General features: G+C 45.7%; 1 protein-coding gene across 1 annotated transcript in view; it reads left to right on the forward strand.

The window, feature by feature from the left end:
- The window catches only part of ptprt (protein tyrosine phosphatase receptor type T), a 318930-nt gene that overhangs the window by 188332 nt on the left and 117381 nt on the right, over positions 1–13217 (forward strand). Inside the window, 2 exon segments of the mRNA XM_056395774.1 lie at positions 9957–9993; positions 12841–12897. Coding sequence (XP_056251749.1) covers positions 9957–9993; positions 12841–12897 — 94 coding nt within the window.

Here is a 13217-nt window from a genome sequence, read left to right on the forward strand (position 1 = left end):
CGCTGTCAGACTAATCAGGTTGAACATGTAGGTCAGGGGTCAGCAGGTAAGTTTGACCCCGGGCCTGTTTTCTTTCTAATCCATTAGATGGCGGCAAGAACACGATCAAAGGCTCATTTAATAAATCGATTTACTTTATTTTTTTAGCATCGCTGCAAAAAAAGGAAAAGAAAAAAGAAAGTCAGAAACTTTCTCATGCTTTTATTTTGTAGGAAGAGGAAGTGATTCTGTGTGGAACTGTTTCTGCCTTGATGGAGATCTGTGTTAAGAAGCGTTCATCAGGTGGGGGGTAGATTCTCTATTTGGACATTATATTTAAATTTTGTGAGAATGTAAATCAGATTATTTTTAATAATCTGACGAGCCAGATGTTGTTGCTGACGGGCCAGTTGTGGCCCGCAGTCTGACCGCTGATGTAGACGTTTCTCTGCGTGGGGAAACACAAAACAATATTTAAAACGACGAAATCTCGCTCAGCTTTAAGCTTTAATGAATCATCATCTCGTCATATGAAAGGACAGAGTGAACACTGGCCCACAGGTGTTTTCACAGCCTTTGATAATCGGCATGTTTCTGGCCACGCCTTGATCGGTGATGTCACCGCAGGCGTGAGTGACGGGAGCGGTTTGAACCCGCTCCAGGTCTGTCACAGTGAAGTGAACGTCCTTTTGTTCTTCTCAGATGAAGAGACAGAGAGACTCCCTGTGAGAGTCTTCTCTCTCTCCCAGAATTCATCTGTGTGTTTGCGCCCCCCCCTTTTTTCTCTGCCAATTATACCGTCTGCAAACACAACAACACCCCCCCCCCCCCCCTTCTCATAACTCATTCACAACTTCAACTTGGCTCTTTGGAAATTTCCATAATACTCCCAACTCCTGCGAGGGTTGTTTTAATTTTCCACTGCTGTAACCACGGTAACTCAGTTTGGCGAGCGGGGCCGGGGCGAGCTGGCTGACGCCGTGATGTAATATCCTCCTCCAGAAGGCAGATTTCCCACAATGCACTCAACACAGAGAGCGACTGTGTGACTGCGTGTGTGTGTGTGTGTGTGTGTGTGTGTGTGTATATGTATATGTGTGTGTGTGTGTGTGTGTGTGTATATGTGTGTGTGTGTGTGTGCTTTGTATATGTGTTGACCCTAAATCCGGTCACATCAGAATTCCTTATTTGATTGGATCCCAGTCAATCCAATCAGTGTGGTTTGTTTGGGTCATGGATTGGAGGTGTGTGTGTGTGTGTGTGTGTGTGTGTGTGTGTGTGTGTGTGTGAGAAAGTAAATAGAAAAGCAAGTGGACCACAGCAGCCCAGATGATTCGATAAGGAAGTCAGGCATAAAAGATTGACACACATTCATAAAACTCGTTTTAAAAAGTTTTTATCTGCTCAGGTCTCGTGTCCTGAATTACCCACACACACACACACACACACACACACACACACACACACAAACTGATTTAGAGCTGTACCCTAACTAGTTTTTTTAGTGTGTTACAGTAATAATACACAATAAAAACACGTGTTAGAGTCGTCCAGAATAAACAGCTGCCCTCCAACACGTGTCCCGTCGGCCGCACAGCTGTATTTACCTCTGCCCTCCAGAACTGGGTTGAAATAACTACTTGGTTACCGAGGGAACGAACGTGGTCGCGGTTAAAAAGAAACCTAGAAAACGAAATACCTCATCATTCATTGTTGACAACGACGAGACAGCGAAGCGACTCCCCGAGCTACATCATCCCTCCAGCCTAGCATGCACGCCAGCTCGAGTCCCCCGCCTTCAGACCGGCGCTTTGTGTCTGCCGGTGGTTGGTGTTTTGATCCTCCGTATATTTAAGTTCAGCACGACCGTACTGTTGTGCCTGAGTGTGAAAAACACTCAAAATGAGCAGGAAAATAAGAAAACGACGCCGTCCGGCAGCTGCAGGTTGTTTGTCAGCCGCCTCAAAACTCAACGTTTGCTTTAGGGAATGAAAAATACTCAATTAAAAACAAAGAGAAAATTAATCCTTTACATTTGCTGAATCTGAAACAGATGGCGTCAAAGACCCAGATTATTCTGATAAAAGACGAGGAGTCAGGGAAAACAGAAACGTTAAATAGCTGGTGCTCTCACAACCAGAGATCAGCGCTGTGGCGTCTGAGCTGAGGACCTGAGTCTGTCTGATCCTTTAAGGTGAAGTCCGTGGTCAGAGTCAGACGCTCAGACTGTCGCCGTCCTCCTCCGGGACTCGTCATCGGGGGGAATTACTCTCTGAATCCAGGATATGTGAAAGTGATATTTTGTTATTTTTCATGTAGTTATCTGCGATCCTCACAAAGTGCTGTGATTTGTTTAATTTCTCTGCCGTCAGTCATCCCGTGAGGAGATGTTATTATTATTTCTTTCATATTGGAGAGAAACTCCTCATTTCCATTTTAGAGGACTTGGCTGCTTCCTCGTAGTTTGATCCCGTGGATCAAAGTCACTTTCTCATTCTCCGCTCGTCTTGGATAATCCTCCTCGTTTTATTTTTTTTCTTTCTCCCTCTGAGCTCCACCTGTCCATCAAGGAGACTCTCCGTCTCTCCTCCCTCCTCCCTCTTTCATTTTCTGTCACTTTATTTCTCTTTCTCTCCCGAGAACATTTAGAAGAAATTGTTCTCTCAATCCGCCCACTCTCTCTCCATCTCTCCATCGCTCGCTGCCTCTGCTTCTCTAATAGAAACGAATCCAGCGTCATCTTTCTTTTTGTCTCACCTCTTCCCAAAGTCTCTCCATCTTTCTGTCATTCTTCTTTCCCTTCACTCCATTTCCCTCCTCTGCTCTCCTCTAACCCCTGTCCCTCAATCATTTGACCTCTATTTATTTTTCTATCTCCCCTTCCTTCTCTTTATCCAGGTATCTCATGCTTCCTTCCTTCCTTTCCTTTTTCTTTCACACTCATTCCATTCCTCTTTTTCTGGTCACCTTTCCTTTTACACTCCCACCTCATCTTTTTTCTCTTCTTCTTTTCCATCATTCTCATGTTATCTTTATCTTTCTTTCCTTTCTCTTTTCTCTTCCTCCTTTACATTTCCTCCTTTTCTCCCAGTGTTTCCCGTCTCCTTGCAGCACCTCTTATCTATCTATCTATCTATCTATCTATCTATCTATCTATCTATCTATCTATCTATCTATCTATCTATCTATCTATCTACCTATCTATCTCTCTATCTCTCTCTCCCTCTCTCCCTCTGGTGTGACATCAGTCCGACGCCACTCTCTCATCTCCCATCATTGTGCCAATTAATCGACGCTCCTCACATTAACGCTGCTCACCAGCGGCGATCTGTATGTCTCCCTCGATGCAGTCTGATGTCACACGCAGGCGCGCACACACACACACACACACACACACACACATACACACACACGCCACCCACATTAAAGTTAAACACACACACACACACACACAAGAATAAAGTGCCTGTGGCTATAAGTAAGAGAAGTAAGCGCAGTAGTGATCAGGGACTTAGGGATGACGAGCGATAGAGGGAGGGGGAATAAAAGTCTAAAAAGAGTGAAGGAGACATTAAAGAAGATATAACACTGGAGGCAAAGATGGAGGCCGGGGGGGCTGGAGACAGAGCGGGAGAGAGAGAGATGGAGAACCCAAGAAAGAAAGGATGGCAGTGGGTAAGGAGACAAGGGAGATTTTTGATGAGCAGCTTTTACATCAAGTCCCTCAAACTAAAAGACTAAATAGGTTATTCGGGACGGGCCCTTAGCTCCAAAGGAAATCTGACGGCTGCAGCTCACAGTGGTAATTTCACTGAGCTTCCAGGTTTGAGGAAACGTTTTCCTGTTTCGTCAAAGCAATACCCCGAATACACAAAGTCAGGTCTGTGAAGAACTGGTTTCCGCTTGACTGGCCTGCACTGATCTCTGGAGCGCCATCACTGCTTTGTGACGCCGACTGCAGGCCTGGCCTCATCGCCACACAATGATTGGGAGAAAATCCCCAGGTTCATGTGTCACATACTTTTGGCCGTATACCTGGCTACCTCCATCAGGTGACCCCCCCTTGTCTAGCACGCTGTGGCAAGGGGGCAGAGAAGAGATAGACAGAGATTGTGGCTGGGTCTCATTTCAGGGGCCCGGAGGACGCGCTCTCCGAAGGTGTGGCCCTTTACCCGCCGTAGAGCGTGAAGACTGAACCGAAATGAGACGGTCTGGTCTACAGAGGATTTTCTCTTTGCATCACCAGCTGTGTCCGCCCCTTAAAGCACGGCTCCTGTCGCCTAGCAACCTTGACAACACGAAATATTTTATCACAAAAACTTTAGATGTTCAGTCTCTGGGTTTTAGCAGTCGTACCGTTCGCTGTTGAACTGAGCTGAAACCCGATATTTACATTAGACAGTGTAATCCTCAGGCGCTCTGTCTGCGTTGTCTGTATTATTTTCATTACCGGCACGCAATGCACCTTGGGATAGATTGGATCATGAAGGATCCTTGGAAATGGGGCGGTTTTAGTCGCGCCGCTGTGACGCAGTTGGTCTTTAAACGCAGCTTCATGGTACGAGAACATCAGGTAAATTAATAAAACAAAACGATGTGAGATTTCCTCCGGAGTAAATTCATTGGGAGGACAGAAGACGAGACGGAGCAGACGAGGACGCCGAAGGAAAAGACACAGAAGTGCAAAAAAAAAAAAAAAGGAGGAAGTGATGAGAAAAGTGGGCAGAGAAGGAGAGGGGGAAATTGTTGGAGGAGAAAGCCGGAGGAGGGACGAGGAGAGAGAGAATCTGAGGAGAAATGGGGCGAGAAATGGCACAAAACAAAAGGAAGAGGAGAAACTCGCCCTCCCTCGCTGTGAAAAATGCAGCCAGACACCTTTTCTGACAAGTAAAAAGCCTCAGGGGTTGGCCGAAGTACTCTGACAATCAATGTCACACACACACACACACACACACACACACACACACACACACACACACACACACACACACACAGGTCCTCTCTATAGTTGTGAGCCCCTAACCCAAACATAGTCCTACTCCTTAATCCTAAAACCAAGTCCTAACCCTCGGAGGACCGGGTGAAGCTGTGAGGACCCTCCCACACGTCCCCAACTCGCAGCGACGGTTTACAACAACACGAATGTAGAAAGACACGAAGTCCAACTCACCGAGCGAACCCTCAGGGTGCAGGTCTCAGAGGCTGAAGGAGTTTTTACCAACTGACAGTCCATGTCAGTCTGGATGCACTCACACACTCACACACACACACACACACACACACACACACACAATTGTGTGTGTGTGTGTGTGTGTGTGTGTGTATACACTAGATATGAGGTTTGCGGCTCCTCTGGAGTGGTTTTAAGGCGAAACCTCTGGTGTGTTCAGTTGCTGAAAGATGCATCTTTCCCGTGCTCAGAAGAAAAAGCCTCAGCACTGCATTCACACATAGTGGCGACAAGCCGTCATGGCGCGACGCAAGCTATTAGCGTTCTGTCTGAAAGCAAAGTCCTGCAGAGTATTTTCTTCCACAGGAAGGTTGAAACTGAACTGATAAAGAACAGAGAGGAATAGTTGAATCCACTTTTAGCAAATGTATTGTAAAAACCAGGATCAAAGATTTTAACTGGTAGGTTACTGTAAAATACTTTTCTAGACACTTTAATTCCCATAAAGTCCTAGCTCACTCATTCCTTCAGTAATGGACTGTGGGTGTCGTCCATGCTGAGGCTCCCCCTCACTCAGGCTGAGGCTCCCCCTCACTCAGGCTGAGGCTCCCCCTCACTCAGGCTGAGGCTCCCCCTCACTCAGGCTGAGGCTCCCCCTCACTCATGCTGAGGCTCCCCCTCACTCAGGCTGAGGCTCCCCCTCACTCATGCTGAGGCTCCCCCTCACTCAGGCTGAGGCTCCCCCTCACTCAGGCTGAGGCTCCCCCTCACTCAGGCTGAGGCTCCCCCTCACTCAGGCTGAGGCTCCCCCTCACTCAGGCTGAGGCTCCCCCTCACTCAGGCCTCCACCTCCTGAAGTATGGAAACTGGTTAGTGAGTCCTGCGTCCATTGCAAAGGACATTGAGTAAAGTTTGTGTTTTGAAAGGGTTAAATTTCCTGTGCATTTCTTAAATTTGACTAAATTGAAGATAAGACTCATGTTGAAGAAACTGTTTGATTATTGGCAACAGAAACCTATGTTGTTGCCGTATGAAGAAGAAAAAGAAGAGGCTGCGATTCCCGCCATTTTAACTCTGATAGCATAAATGGTGCTTTATTTAATTAGAGGTCTCAGGACTAAAAGGGAATTGCCTGGTGTGAAAGACTGAGAAAGAGATAAAGAGAGTTACAGAAAAGGAAAAAAAAAAAAAGGAAAGTGGTTGCCCTGGCTACCTCGGGTTACCTGGGAACCCTTTCAGCCAATCACAGTATCCATAAATCTGACAGAGGACACACATGGCTGGAAATCCTGGCTGTCAGTCAGAACACTGACCCAACCAACTGGAGCGAGAGAGCAGGGAAGATGGAAAGATATATAGATGGAGAGAGAGAGAGAGCGCTCACCCACACAGCAGCTGCATCCCCCATACACACTTAGTATTCTTCTCAGGCTTGACAAAGTTAACTACTACTACACACAGAAAGAAACACACTGTCTCTCCGGCGTCTCAGCCGTAAACAACTCCCCTCCTCTCGTCTCCCGGCCTCTCTGGATCCAGGCAGGGCAATAAATTGGCCTCACGTTTATTAACTTTGCTTCCTGCAGCCTCCCGAGGTTTGAGCCTATTAGCATGAGCCGAGGCGGCGAGGCAGCTCCTCTGCTCACGGCCACCGTGAATCCGGAACAAGCCGGGGCCTCTAAGTGGACCGTAAACGGGCTGGAGCCAGCTGGAGTCAGCGGCGCTCGGGGGGGGGGCCATCGTTACCGGCACATCAGAGAGGCTGGAGGAGCATTTCACTGTTTCACCCTCTGTGATACTCCTGTCTAAATGTTCATTACATTCACCTCGGCCGGTGAGAGACGCTGATACAGACGACAGTGTTGCAGATAGACGGGAGGACGTTGAGTCAGTCAGTCAGTCAGTCAGTCAGACAGTCAGTCAGTCAGTCAGTCAGTCAGACAGATGGAAGTCAGACAGAGATGCAGTGGAAGCAGGTGTGTTAAGTCTTGTGGAGAGATCCAGCTGAGAGGCTCAGATCATCCATCATCCACTAACATTCATCTTCCCTGCTCTTTAACTTCATAAGCCACACGCACACACACACACACACACGCACACGCACACGCACACACACACACACACATCAGTATGCAGACGCACAACCGTGACAATAACAGACATTCAGCATACGAGCAGAAATGTGTCACTTTAAGACAAACTGAGATCAACTTTCCAGGTGATGAGGAAACTTTCTCCACCGTATTCTGACAGTGTGACACCTACAGGTAGACGTGTTGCCATGACACCGTTCATCAATCAACATTCTGATCAGTTTTTTAGCATTTTAAGATTATTTTCTAACAACTTTCTCCTTTCGTTGAGTCCCGGAGAGTAAACGTATAAAACAGCTGCCGTACATGGAAGTCGCGAGGTCAGAAGTTCATCGTCTTAGGTCCAAGTACGCAACAGCTGTGTCCCGCGTCAGGAGCCGCGTCCATCAGAGGCTGCGGTCTGTGGACGATTGCGTCACAGCGGCGCAACTTGACCTTCTTTTAACAGCTGTTAAAACCCAAAAACCTCAAGTTTTGGGGCCACACCCTCGTAGGCCGCGTCCTCTGAGGGATTCGGCCCCTGAATCAGGAAACAGCTGACATGTTCAGTCGTATCGACGACATCAGCGTATGTGAACTTGATGCATCAGCAGCTCGGTTAAAAGGTAAAACACGAGCCACGAGGCTTCGACATTACATCCCTCACCTGCAGACTCCCTCTGCTGCTGTCACCGAGCAGGTGTGTCTCTATAGAAACGAGAAGTAGATGTCGTAGTAGATAGAATTATCGCTGTGCTGACCGGCTGAACAAACACTGATTGACAAGCTTCAGATAATCAAATATGAGGAACCGTCAAACAGCTGAGAGCAGCTCGGCTTCAGTTACAGATCATGTTCTGACGAGGTGGATTTTATGACTCCTCAAATAGACTTCCCTTTCATTCCTATTCTCAGTGTATTACCGATGGTTAGAACTTGATTTTCCTCTTTTCCATATAAAGTTCAGTGGCTTTTTTTTCTCACTTTTCAAGCCAGTAGAAAGATAAAAACCTGTTATAAAGATTTGAATTTCTTCATCCACATTTAAAACTTTAAATGAAATGAAATGAGTCGCTGTTGTCAGAGAAAATCCTCAGTGTTACTGTGACCTGAAAAGGCCACATTGAGAAGAATACAGATGCGTAGCTGGGAGCAGCACCTTCGGGAGTGATTTTGCTCTGATGCTGAAGTGACAGGTGTCAGTGTCGGCCGCCGCCGCGGTCGCCATCTCTGATGAAGACAAATGGGCCGGCGTGCGTGAGAGGCCAATCTCTGTATATGACAAGCGGTTAGATATGTACACTCGGTGGTGACAGCCCATCATGGAGGGAAGAAAAGGGGGGAAAAGACAGGGGGGCGGCGGAGGAATGAAAAGAGCGGGGATGAAGGAAAGCACACGCCCCATCAGGTGCTGACAGACCATCAGGAAGAGAGGGAGGAGGAGGAGGAGGAGGAGGAGGAGGAAGGTCAAGCTTGTGAAACAGAAAGAGCAGAGACCTGGAGGCACGCAGAGGCCAGACTGTAAGAACAAGATGGATCCAGATGTTGTGACCTGTCCTGGCCAGATGTGATGACCTCCATGTTGTTAAGATTATTGAAAAGACTTTTTCTTGACAGACAGAATCATTTGATCATAATAACAATATTATAACATTCCTTTGCACTAAGCTAATATATCCTGACTTAGCGCTCCTGCCAAAACATCGTGATTCGGGTTAAAATAAGCAACTTCCTCAACATTACACCACCTTTGTCGCCATGGTTACAGCATAAACTGCTGGTTTCACACGGGAATCAAACACACGGCTCTCCTGTGTCACATTCATCCATCCATCCACCATCACCTCCTGACGTGGACTCTGTCTGTGTGTGTGTGTGTGTGTGTGTGTGTGTGTGTGTGTGGTGTGTGTGTGTGTGTGTGTGTGTGGTGTGTGTGTGTGTGTGTGTGTGTGTGAATTGATGATGATGATGGATCTAATCAGCAGCCAGCCCATCAGCTTATTGATCCTGATATTAATAATGTGTTCATACGTGAGAGTAATCCGGCCGGTCAGTGTATTGCAAAGTAGGAGAAAATCAGAAACTAATAACACGGTCTCATGATCTCATTGATCATCTTTAAAGACTAATAGCACCGTGGTGTGAAGCTGTGCACCACACACTGCAGGGTTTATCATTTTCTGCAGATTGGTTGAAGTTTTAGATTCTAAACTGAGTACTTAGATTTAAGAACGCTCTTGTTTTCCACTCATTTTAATCCTTATAATAACTCTTCTATTAATGAGTGATACATCTGGTGTTGCATCGTGTCACGGACATACAGCTGCTCTGTTGGTTCTACATTTACGTGGCTCTGCTGTGGTGAAACTACAATCGCATGCCGCTTTAAAAGTTGCTGTGGGCAAAGAATTGTGGGACGACATTATCTCCTTTCCTTTCCTAAAGGAAAGGTCTGGTGTTTCCTACGCTTGAAGGAGATAAGCTAGGAAGCATTGAAGCTCCTCCCGTGTCATTTAGAGAACTGTAGCAGCTGTTCTCGTGGCAGCTGCTCAGATACTTCCGGGTCTTTTCATTCCCCTCGTCTTCTGAGCTCCTTGGACCGACTCAGCTGATTTAAAAATGTCCTGCTTCAGAAACTAAACATTTCTAACAATTATGAAAAATTTAAAAAAAGGAAAATAGAAAATTTCCGACCTGTTAACTGAAGCGTCTGTGTCTCTGTCTTCTCTCCACAGGAAACCAAAATCAACTGTGTGCGCCTGGCTAACAAAGGTACGAGCAGCCTTCCACTGACACACGCCATGTTATTCTTTTACCTCACAACGTCTTAATGAAGCTCATTTTAAAGATAGTGTGATTACAGGACCCCCACCCCCCAGGATAGTGCTGCAAGTGTTAGATGACACACACACACACACACACACACACACACACACACACTGTACTGAAGAGGTGAAGCCTTTAGCCCAGACAACCCTACATCCTCTCCATGTTATCCTGCATGATATCGTTGCACAGCATCCTCTCTCCACCTCCTCCTCTCATCTTTCTCTATTTATCGCCACTTTCTGCCTCACGCTCTCTCCCTTCTCTTTCCTCTCTCCATCCCTCTCTCTCTCTCTCTTATTTTTTTTCCTCTCCCATCTCATGCTGCATCCATGTTGCTCATCAGTGTAAAGTGGAACATCAGGGCCATTACATACTGATTGACCGCATTCATTAAACCCAATGGACGGAGGCTGAAGCGTTGGCCCCCCAGAACCCATTTCATCCTATTCTGTTTTGCTTTCCCCATGTCTCCCATCTTTATTTGCTGCTCATCTCTTGTAAATACACCCATTTGTGTGCCAGGCAATGTGCTATTGAAAGCCTTTCAGCTTGCTATTGATTTTCCTCACCTCGTATCTTTTTACTTTATTTTTTTCATCTGCATCAAACATTGATTTGATTTTTCCACACCTCCTTTTCTCTGTCCTCTGTCTGTCTTATAATTCCTCTTCTGCATCCAGCATTTATTGTTCATTTGTGCACATTTTTCTCTTTTATACCATTTTTTTTTTCTTTCTCGCTCCATCCATTTTCCAGGCTGTGTTTTCTTTTTGAGTGGGAAGTTCTGTGGGTGGAGGTCTACACTGTGTAGACGCTGCTCTCTGTTTGTGTGCATGTGTGTGTGCTTGGGGAAAAAGACATGCTTTTAACTTTGTGGCTGTCTTTCATATTGCTAAAAGAAAAAAGCTAACTTCTCCTCAACGTGGAGACGCATCAGTGTTCCCGAAACGAACTTTTAAAATCCACTTGAAATGTACTTTTCTGGAAGTTTTTCTGGTATGTGGGCAGTTGTTCTGAGGCAATGCAGATGGCCAATTTAGCGAATGCCGATGACTAATTTTTCTTACAATACCTGCTATTCACTCGCCGCAGCAGCTGATCTCGGTGATAAATGCCACTTGACTGGTTCAGTGTGATCTATTCAGTGAACTCAGCTGGTGCAGCTTTTGGTTGAAGTGAAAAAAAAGAACCAAAAAAAACTGGGACATAATCAAGATTTAGTTCCACAAGAATCTGTCAGAGGCAAAGACTCTGATTTAACTGTAAAACTGTAAAAACAAAGAACCATGTTTTTGATCAGGTGATTAATGGCGGCATTACACCGTTAAAATCCAACATGTTTAATATTTAGTCTTGGCTGCTGCAGACAGTGACATTCAATGACATGAAACACTGTCGGCTGTTGGCGTTAAATACATAATGGAGGCAAAGGGAAATAATTTCAAAATAAAACACCAGGAGCATGATGGGAAATAATCTTAAAGGAATCTAGTCTTGTAAACAGTGACCCTGCAAGATCCCCAGTGGTCACAGAGTCTTATAGTGTGACACTGAAAACTCTCCAGACGTGAGGGGGGGTCAGACTTCTGGTGTGTTACAGGCAGACGTAAGGCCGTTAGCTGCTTTATGTTTTACCCTCATAAGATGAGATAAGATGAGATGAGATAGTTTCTTTATTAGTCCCACAGTGGAGAAATTGAAACTGTAAAATGTCAATATCAAATACTTCAAAGGATAAATAATGGATAATGATATAATTAGTCATAAGAAGTTAATTTGAACCTGAAGCCAGTGCTAGAAGTTGTTAAATAACACGTGTACTGGTCGTAGTGGTTGTGATTCTCCTTCATGCTGCATCGTCACTTTATAACTAAACCAGCTTTAAAAGATCGTCTATGATCATGATTTCCTGAAGACACGGGAGGAAAACTCGTCAGATGTTTTGTCATATCGGTCGACGCCGTCATAGGTTGTGGTCTGCTTTACTTCCTGTCTGAAAACCTGGTTCTTTGGATTGACTGATTGAATTGAACCAGTCAGATTTATTTCTCCACCAATGCCTCTGAGAAATGTAGAGCAGAGGAAGTTTAGATTCGATTTGAACCTTTCTCTAATTGGTTGACTACTCACCTGTGGCCGTACAAGTCCTCCGACAGTCGCAGCTGATCAGGACGGAGAGCGATCTGAAACGCCGGCCATCTGTTGCCTCCACATAGTCGCTCTAAACAAATCGATTAGCGATAATCTGATGTTGACGTGTTAACTGCTCTGACTTCTCTCTCTTCGCCACGCCACAAAGTTCATCCTTTTCTTTATTTGTTTTTCTTTATTTTTTTACTTTCAACCATCACTTCATTTCTTTTCTCTTCCATTTCCCTCCTCCCTTTATTTTTATTACCCCGTGCAGCCAGGCTCACAGACTCCACAGAGCCCTCCCCCCCCCCCCCCCCAGCACCACATCTCACCCCTCACATCAGCAGCACATCCACATGTTAGACGCTTACTCGCCCCGGCTCACATCACACTCAAGTGCTAGTTGTCCTATTGATCTCAATGTTCCCGTGCTATCTCTCACCACTGCAATTTCTCTCCTCTAAGACAGATTGTGCAATTGAGAACCAGGGAGATCTAAACCTTGATGAAATGGATAAAGAAAACTATACGTCTTTTTTTCTTAGACTTTTTTCTTCTTTCTTTTCTTCCTTTTTTATTTTTTTGTTGTTGTTTGTTTTCTCTCTTTCCCTCTCTTTCTCATGCTTTCCGGCGGGGACGTGCGGCCCTTGGCCTTAGTGGTAATAGGTAGGGGACAAATAACAACGCCGTACATTCTAGTCATCCCAAGCGAAGGTGATTATTGCTTTATAGGCAGAATATTTTTCCTTCCCTATGTTATATCTTCTTTTTTTTCCCATCACAGTACAACCATGAACACAACGCAAACCCCTTTTTTCATTTTGGTTGTCCCCTCCCCTCCCCCTTCCTCCCCCCTCCTCTTCCTCCTCCTTTGTTTCTTAACTTTTACTCTTTGTTTTTTGTTTTGTTGTCTTTGCCATCTTACTGCATTTGTTGCATGTCTGCTCTGCTTTGAGTGTCGCTGGCTGTGTTTGAACCTCCTTCTGTCTTGCATGCACCCCCCCACACACACACACACACACACACACACATAT

This window comes from Seriola aureovittata, chromosome 2, assembly GCF_021018895.1.
Source record: "Seriola aureovittata isolate HTS-2021-v1 ecotype China chromosome 2, ASM2101889v1, whole genome shotgun sequence".
Taxonomy (NCBI): domain Eukaryota; kingdom Metazoa; phylum Chordata; class Actinopteri; order Carangiformes; family Carangidae; genus Seriola; species Seriola aureovittata.